The following is a 10,038-nucleotide window of genomic DNA, read 5'->3' as shown; positions in this document are numbered from 1 at the left end:
AGAAAAAGAAAGTCCTTCGTCCAACGCTTCGCCGCCCAGGAAGCAGTTATTGTTGGTGGTTAACTTCTACTTGGTCACAATCCCGGATCCGGGAGCACCCCCATCAGTAAAAAAGCTGACTAGCATAGCCTAGCATAGCGTCACAAGTAAATACTAGCATCTAAATATCATTAAATCAGAAGTCCAAGACACCAGATGAAAGATACACATCTTGTGAATCCAGCCATCATTTCTGATTTTTAAAATGTTTTACAGGGAAGACACAATATGTATTTCTATTAGCTAACCACGATAGCAAAAGACACAACTTTTTTTTCCCACCATTTGTTTCCTGCATAGGTAGCTATCACAATTTCGACCAAATAAAGATATAAATAGTCACTAACCAAGAAACAACTTCATCAGATGACAGTCTGATGACATATTTATTGTATAGCATATGTTTTGTTAGAAAAATGTGCATATTTCAGGTATAAATCATAGTTTTACATTGCAGCCACCATCACAACTCTCACCAAAGCAACTAGAATAACTACAGAGACCAACGTGAATTACCTAAATACTCATCATAAAACATTTATGAAAAATACACAGAGTACAGCAAATGAAAGACAAAGATCTTGTGAATCCAGCCAATATTTCAGATTTTTTAAGAGTTTTACAGCGAAAACACAATATAGCATTATATTAGCTTACTACAATAGCCAACCACACAACAGCATTGGTTCAAGCCAACAATAGCGATAACGAATAAACCAGCAAAAGATATTAATTTTTTCACTAACCTTCTCAAACTTCTTCAGATGACAGTCCTATAACATCATATTACACAATACATATAGAGTTTGTTCGAAAATGTGCATATTTAGCAGCACAAATCGTGGTTATACAAGGAGAATAGTAGCCAAGCTGCCAACAAAATGTCGGGAGAAATCTTGGGAGAGGCACCTAATCTAATCAGTAACTAATCATAAACTTGACTAAAAAATACAGGTTGGACAGCAAATGAAAGATACATTAGTTCTTAATGCAACCGCTGTGTTAGATTTTTAAAATTAACGTTACTACGACATACAGCGTGCGTTAAAGCGACACCGCACCGAAATTAATGGCGGAATAGTATTTTTACATTTTTCAACAGAACAACGAACATCATAAATACTTCTTACTTTTTGATGAGCTCCCATCAGAATCTTGGGCAAGTTGTCCTTTGTCCAGAGGAATCGTTGCTCGGTTGTAGATTGTCGCCTTCAACTTTGGAATTAGTAGTAAACATTAGCCATGTGGCGAAGACGTGTCCAACTCACTATAACGCAGCACTAAGAAATATCCGAAAATCGCAATATACTGATATAAACTGATATAACTCGGTTTAAAATAACAACATTATGATGTCTTTAACACCTATATCGAATAAAACCAGAGCCGGATACATCTAAGGCCTATAACGGGAGCTTTCCAGAACGCAATCCTGAGGTCTGTCTTGCGTCATGGCGAATGATGAAAAGACTGGACCCCACGTTCCCAGACCCTTTATATGGCCTCAGATCTGCCTAGCAACTCCATTCCAATTCTCACTATTTGCTGACATCTAGGGGAAGGCGTATGCAGTGCATCTCGACCAATAGAAGACATGCAAATTAATAAACTGACCCAACAACAGCCTGTCTGATTTCAGATTTCTCACTTCCTCACAGGAAAATTGCTCCAACTTGAGTTCTGTTTTACTCACTGATATAATTCAAACGGTTTTAGAAACTAGAGAGTGTTTTCTATCCAATAGTAATAATAATATGCATATTGTACGAGCAAGAATTGAGTACGAGGCAGTTTAATTTGGGAACGAAATTTTACAAAGTGAAAACAGCACCCCCTATTGAGAAAAGGGGGTGCCTTGCTCAAGAGCAAATTGGCAGATTTCTCTGGATCGCGGTCTTCCTCATGTGCACCGCAACCTAGTTTTCCGGCCAGATGTTGTTCAGCCGCTTGGTCATCTAGGCTGCCCTCTCACATTTGACTCTATTATGAGCACAAAGTATTCAATGAATTATAAATCCTTTTAACAATCAGTTTTCAAAATACACAACAAATCTTTCAACATGTACCTGGCAAGACCCGGCTAATGCTCAAGCTTGGTGTGTCCAGAGGACCTCCCCTTGTGTATAAAAAAGATGTCGTTTACAAAATACTCACTGCGTGTAAGTCGTTTATGTTCTTCTTTAACTTCAGGCTATAGTCAAGTCGTCCAAAAGCAAGAGCGTTTCCTGGTCCATCTCTTCCGCTGCAAAAGAGAGTACCTAATCAGTTGCACAACTGAATGCATTAAAACGAAGTGTGTCTTCCGCATTTAACCTAACCCCTCTGAATCAGCGAGGTGGCGGGGGCTGCCTTAATCGACATCAACGGCGCCAAGGAAGCAGTTGTTGTTGGGGGTTAAAGGTCTTCCTCAAGAGCAGATAAAGCAGATTTCTCCACCTTGCTGGCTCGGGAATTCAAACCAGTTGGCCCAACGCTCGTAACCACTAAGCTTAACTGCTGGAGATTTTAAAGGATAGTTTCACCCCACATTTCTAAATTAAATACTTTGAGGGAAGGGTTGATAAGGCAAGTCAAATGGTTGAACAAAGCCAAGAGAGTGAGGAAAGAACTAAATGAATGGAGGCGGTAGTGGCTTCCTGGTTAGAAAGAAAGGTCAATATTCGAACCCCCTGAGCTGCCTGCGAGGAAGTCTGGAAATCTCCGTCAGCCAGAGAGTTAACAGCTACAATATCTCTGTATACTACCAACTGCTGTGGTGCCCTTGAGCAATTCACTTTACACCTAAGTGTCCATGTATTCTGGTGGACTTCGCGCGCTCGCGGAGAGCCTTCATAAACTATTGGCTGGGTCAAATAGCCGAACCTTAATAATAACCCAGCACCAACAACCCAACCTTGCTGTATTTACAGAAAACAACCAAACTATTGACCGAATGCCTGCAACCCAGCAATTGGGTCATCCAAACAATCCCCAAAAATTTTTGGAGTGTAACTTACATCTCAAAAGCCATGCATGCAAGAAGCCTTGATCTTTCTGTTGCACACATATTTCTGATAGAAAAGAGAGAAGGAACATCACATGATGAAGATGAGCTAGCTACTAGTTTAAAGCAATGAAAGATCTAATTGTGACAAATCATTAATGTATGGGCTACATTTATGAGAATAAGTGTCACGCCCTGACCTTAGAGATCCTTTTTATGTCTCTATTTTTGGCTTGGTCAGGGCGTGAGTTGGGGGTGGGCATTCTATGTCTTGGTTCTATGTGGTCTATTTCTATGTGTTTGGCCGGGTGTGCTTCTCAATCAGAGGCAGCTGTCTATCGTTGTCTCTGATTGAGAACCATACTTAAGCTGCCCTTTCCCTCTTTCTGTGTGGGATCTTGTTCTTTGTTTGTGTACCACCAGGTTGCACAACGTAGCTGTGCGGTCGTCGTATTCTTTATTGTTTTGTTGTGTCGTAGTTTCACTTCGTGATTAAAATTATGTGGAACTCAAAGAACGCTGCGCCTTGGTCTCATTCTTCCCAGGACGATCGTTACAATAAGATATGTATTTACTTACCTTATCAATCTTGAAGACAATACACTCATTTATTAAATCTATAAAAAAAATATTTAACCTTCATTCAACTAGGCAAGTCATTTATCACTCAAAGTGTTATGAGTGAGGTCACCACAAACATCTTTCCAGGGTGTCGATGCATCCTCCTCCCAATACAGCCTTTACCAACACCACGGGTAGGATAGACTTTGCTCTGATGTCAAATCAACTCATATTGTTGCTAGCTAGCTACCTTAGCTGTTGTGCTAGCTAACATGCTACTGATCCGTGACACTAGCATATTGACAGGCATATTACTATTAAAAGACAGCAACGTATTCACCTACAAATATAAGTGTTTTGGCACATCATTAGTTAGCTAGCTAGCCACCAATCACATGAATAGTGGAAAAATATGCTATCCAATGATAGCTAGCTATACGCTAGCCGGTCAGTCAGTGGCGCTGACCGATTGAAACTAGACATCATCACACGTGTGATAGAACAGCAGAATGTACTGCAATTTTTATTTTACCACACTGCTCCCCTCTGTTTCATCCACAAAACAATAACACTGGTGCTGGGACAGACAGTGGCACCTGTTCCACTAATGCAGATTCCATCCTTAAATGAACAGTAACTTTTAAGGTTTATTGATTAAATACTTCATAATCCAGATATCGTGCTATTTAAAGGGTGGCGAAAGGCTTATGCCATATTTGGCAAAGCACCAGAGGAAGACCTTTAATATCTTGCCGATACAGTATTTTAAAGCATCGACATAGTGCCTAGGAAGACTTTAAGAATGCTTTACAAAGCATTTATAAGTTTCTGTCCTTTTAAAGTGGGTCTGGAAATAAAAATCCAAGTAAAGCCATGAATCAAAAATCTCTCTGTAGTCTCATCACAACAGCGATGCCAAGTTAGACAGGATATCGCCCATTCCCTGTCCCCGTAGGCCCTCACACATACTCACATTCTTAAATAGGCAGGATTCATCCATCCATCCTGTTTCTCTGTGTGTTAAAGAGATTACGCATGCAGGGAGAGAATTACTATATTTGGCCCTGGCTGCCAAGTAAGCTGTAAAAGATCACATGTGAGCTCCATGTGTCTGTGGGACGGTGGTGCGCCTCTCTCCCTCTCTCTCTCTCTCTCCCTCTCTCTCTCTCTCTCTCTCTCTCTCTCTCTCTCTCTCTCTCTCTCTCTCCCTCTCTCCCTCTCTCTTGCTCCACTCTCTTCTCTCTCCACTCTCCACTCTCTCTTCTCTCTCCACTCTCTTCTTTCTCCTCTCTCTCCCTTTATCTCTCTCTCCACTCTCTCTCCACTCTCCTTCTCTCTCCACTCTCTCACCCCACTCTCTCTCTCCACTCTCTCTATCTCTCTCTCGCCACTTAATTCAGTTCAGTTCAAGGGGCTTTATTGGCATGGGAAACATATGCTAACATTGCCAAAGCAAGTGAAGTAGATAATATACAAAAGTGAAATAAACAATAAGAATTAACAGTAAACATTACACTCATAGAAGTTACAAAGGAATAAAGACATTACAAATGTCATATTATGTATATATACAGTGTTGTAACGAATGGTTAAAGTACAAAAGGGAAAATAAATAAACATAAATATGGGTTGTATTTACAATGGTGTTTGTTCTTCACTGGTTGCCCTTTTCTTGTGGCAGCAGGTCACAAATCTTGCTGCGGTGATGGCACACTGTGGTATTTCACCCTGTAGAAATAAGAGTTTATCAAAGTTGGGTTTGTTTTCAAATTCTTTGTGGATCTGTGTAATCTGAGGGAAATATGTGTCTATAATATGATCATATATTTGGCAGGAGGTTAGGAAGTGCAGCTCAGTTTCCACCTCGTTTTGTGGGCAGTGTGCACATAGCCTGTCTTCTCTTGAGAGCCATGTCTGCCTACGGCGGCCTTTCTCAATAGCAAGGCTATGCTCACTGAGTCTGTACATAGTCAAAGCTTTCCTTAAGTTTGGGTCAGTCACAGTGGTCAGGTATTCTGCCACTGTGTACTCTCTGTTTAGGGCCAAATACAATTCTAGTTTGTGACGAACAAACACCATTGTAAATATAACCCATATTTATGTTTATTTCCTTTCCCTTTTGTACTTTAACCGTTTGCACATCGTTACAACACTGTATACTGTATATACATCATATTTTAAATGTCTTTATTCTTTTGGAACTTGTGTGACTGTAATGTTTGCTGTTAATTTTTATTGTTTATTTCAATTTTGTATATTATCTACTTCACTTGCTTTGGCAATGTTAACATATATTTCCCATGCCAATAAAGCCCCTTGAATTGAATTGAGTGAGAGACTGAGGAAATGTGTGTGTGTGTCTGCTTTTGTGTGGCAGAAGAAGTTTGCAATCCTAGCGTCATGTGTTGGGTTACCTTGCCACAGACCTGAAGACCTGTATGTGAACTAACATATAATCTTTAGGTCACCAGGCAAACATAACATGTTTTATTTTGCCAAACTAACAATGTCTTACTGTATTTAAATTATTTGATTTGATTTCAACTAATTTATGTTTTAATTCAATTAAGTATTTGAATACTTGGTTCACTTGGTTCTTTTACTCAGAAACCTATACCATGTTTACCCGTGAGCCCTACATGTGTACCCATGAGTCCTACATGTTTACCCATGAGCCCTATATATATCCCAATGAGCCCTTACATGTTTACCCATGAGCCCTATATATATCCCAATGAGCCCTACATGTTTACCCATGAGCCCTACATGTTTACCCATGAGCCCTATATATATCCCAATGAGCCCTACATGTTTACCCATGAGCCCTACATGTTTACCCATGAGCCCTACATGTTTACCCATGAGCCCTATATATATCCCAATGAGCCCTACATGTTTACCCATGAGCCCTACATGTTTACCCATGAGCCCTACATGTTTACCCATGAGCCCTATATATATCCCAATGAGCCCTACATGTTTACCCATGAGCCCTATATATATCCCAATGAGCCCTACATGTTTACCCATGAGCCCTACATATATCTCAATGAGCCCTACATGTTTACCCATGAGCCCTATATATATCCCAATGAGCCCTACATGTTTACCCATGAGCCCTACACGTTTACCCATTAGCCCTACATGTTTACCCATGAGCCCGACATGTTTACCCATGAGCCCTATATATATCCCAATGAGCCCTACATGTTTACCCATGAGCCCCTACATGTTTACCCATGAGCCCTATATATATCCCAATGAGTCCTACATGTTTACCCATGAGTCCTACATGTTTACTCATGAGCCCTACATGTTTACCCATTAGCCCTACATGTTTATCCATGAGCCCTACATGTTTACCCATGAGCCCTATATATATCCCAATGAGCCCTACATGTTTACCCATGAGCCCCTACATGTTTACCCATGAGCCCTATATATATCCCAATGAGTCCTACATGTTTACCCATGAGTCCTACATGTTTACTCATGAGCCCTACATGTTTACCCATGAGCCCCTACATGTTTACCCATGAGCCCTACATGTTTACCCATGAGCCCTACATGTTTACCTATGAGTCCTACATGTTTACCCATGAGTCCTACATGTTTACCCATGAGCCCTACATTTTTACCCATGAGCCCTATATATATCCCAATGAGCCCTACATGTTTACCCATGAGCCCTACATGTTTACCCATGAGCCCTATATATATCCCAATGAGCCCTACATTTTTACTCATGAGCCCTACATGTTTACCCATGAGCCCTACATATATCCCAATGAGCCCTACATGTTTACCCATGAGCCCTATATATATCCCAATGAGCCCTACATGTTTACCCATGAGCCCTACATGTTTACCCATGAGCCCTACATATATCCCAATGAGCCCTACATGTTTACCCATGAGCCCTATATATATCCCAATGAGTCCTACATGTTTACCCATGAGCCCTACATGTTTACCATGAGCCTCTACATGTTTACCCATGAGCCCTATATATATCCCAATGAGCCCTACATGTTTACCCATGAGCCCTACATGTTTACCCATGAGCCCTATATATATCCCAATGAGCCCTACATGTTTACCCATGAGCCCTACATGTTTACCCATGAGCCCTACATGTTTACCCATGAGCCATACATGTTTACCCATGAGCCCTACATGTTTACCCATGAGCCCTACATATATCCCAATGAGTCCTACATGTTTACCCATGAGCCCTATATATATCCCAATGAGTCCTACATGTTTACCCATGAGTCCTACATATATCCCAATGAGTCCTACATGTTTACCCATGAGCCCTATATATATCCCAATGAGCCCTACATGTTTACCCATGAGCCCTACATGTTTACCCATGAGCCCTACATATATCCCAATGAGTCCTACATGTTTACCCATGAGCCCTACATGTTTACCCATGAGTCCTACATGTTTACCCATGAGCCCTACATGTTTACCCATGAGCCCTACATGTTTACCCATGAGCCCTACATGTTTACCCATGAGCCCTACATGTTTACCCATGAGCCCTACATGTTTACCCATGAGCCCTACATGTTTACCCATGAGTCCTACATGTTTACCCATGAGCCCTACATGTTTACCCATGAGCCCTACATGTTTACCCATGAGCCCTACATGTTTACCCATGAGCCCTACATGTTTACCCATGAGTCCTACATGTTTACCCATGAGCCCTACATGTTTACCCACGAGCCCTACATGTTTACCAATGAGCCCTACATGTTTACCCATGAGTCCTACATGTTTACCCATGAGCCCTACATGTTTACCCATGAGTCCTACATGTTTACCCATGAGCCCTACATGTTTACCCATGAGTCCTACATGTTTACCCATGAGCCCTACATGTTTACCCATGAGTCCTACATGTTTACCCATGAGCCCTACATGTTTGCCCATGAGCCCTACATGTTTACCCATGAGCTCTACATGTTTACCCACGAGCCCTACATGTTTACCCATGAGCCCTACATGTTTACCCACGAGCCCTACATGTTTACCCATGAACCCTACATGTTTACAAATGAGCCCTACATGTTTACCCATGAGCCCTACATGTTTACCCATGAGCTCTACATGTTTACCCATGAGCCCTACATATATCCCAATGAGTCCTACATGTTGACCGGTGCTCACGTTTTGGCCTTTCACTAATGTGAATGTACTGACTCAGTTTCTTCTGACATTTTATTGAGGAAATGTTTTTTTTTTTGCATGTTGGTTTTCCTCCCCTTGTTGGAATAGTTTGAAAATGCATTACTGGTGTCCATAGGCTTTACTCACCGTAACATCCAAACAGTGGGTACCACACCACTAAGACGTTACTGTTTTTAGTTGTCTCACTCACGCAGGCAGACACCCACACATACACTCGCCATCTCTGATATAACTGTCCACACCTCTCCGTCTGTCACCCTGTATGACCCATCTCTGATATAACTGTCCACACCTCTCCGTCTGTCACCCTGTATGACCCATCCCTGCTATGAAAGAGAGATGCTGAGGATGCGGTGAGGTCATAGGGAGGGGGGTGGGGGGGTGGGGGGGGATTCCTCCTGCGTCATCTACAACGTGGTTCTCTTTGCGTCGCTTTCTTCTCTGTCCTCCGTCCACTAGCCTGAAAACAAAATCTGCCCAGTGGGAGGTGTGTTAGTCACAGCTCAAGTCATCTTCATGGGAGGGGGGGTGGGGGGGGGTGTTGGGAATCGGGACACCAGGTGGCTACAATGTGAAGTTTTTTCCTGAGTTGAACCCACTGGTGTGGATGTCTTCAACCTTCTGTTAAAAAGAGGTGTAGGTTTGCGAACAAAGTAGCCCGTTTTCATGTTTAATGTTGCAGCAGTAGCAAAGGGGAGAAACATTTTGACTTTCTCCTGAAATGTGCTAATGTGGTGTTTTATTCACATTTTGAGCAAACCTGTGTTCTGGTGAAAATGTTATGAGTGGGAAACTGTCTTGTTCTCCAAGCCTTGTAGATACAGTATAAGGTCTCTTAGTTGTAAGACTAAGTTTCGTATTTGTTGAAAATGTTATTGAACAACAGCAGCTTTTAGTATTATCTTTATTTTTGAACTGATAACAGTAGCTTCAGTCCTGTCGTTTCAATTCCCACTTTGGTAAAAAAAAGGGTGATTTGACATGATGTGGCTTACTTGCCTGACGACTCAGCGCACCATTTGACATGATGTGGCTTACTTGCCTGACGACTCAGCGCACCATTTGACATGATGGGGCTTACTTGCCTGACGACTCAGCGCACCATTTGACGTGATGGGGCTTACTTGCCTGACGACTCAGTGCACCATTTGACATGATGTGGCTTACTTTCCTGACGACTCAGTGCACCATTTGACATGATGGGGCTTACTTGCCTGACGACTCAGCGCACCATTTGACATGATGTGTCTTAC

The 10,038-nt window shown here is 41.9% G+C and overlaps 1 protein-coding gene across 1 annotated transcript; it reads left to right on the top strand.

Moving 5' to 3' along the window:
* The first annotated feature begins 7,927 nt into the window (after positions 1 to 7,927).
* LOC129824565 (putative proline-rich protein 21) lies at positions 7,928 to 8,782 on the top strand. The gene has a single exon (XM_055884255.1). It carries the CDS (start codon positions 7,928 to 7,930, stop codon positions 8,780 to 8,782), a length of 855 nt encoding a protein of 284 aa, XP_055740230.1.
* The last annotated feature ends 1,256 nt before the right edge of the window (positions 8,783 to 10,038 follow it).

Source organism: Salvelinus fontinalis, chromosome 26 (genome assembly GCF_029448725.1).
Source record: "Salvelinus fontinalis isolate EN_2023a chromosome 26, ASM2944872v1, whole genome shotgun sequence".
In the NCBI taxonomy this organism is placed as follows: domain Eukaryota; kingdom Metazoa; phylum Chordata; class Actinopteri; order Salmoniformes; family Salmonidae; genus Salvelinus; species Salvelinus fontinalis.
This window is presented reverse-complemented; position numbering and strand designations above follow the sequence as displayed.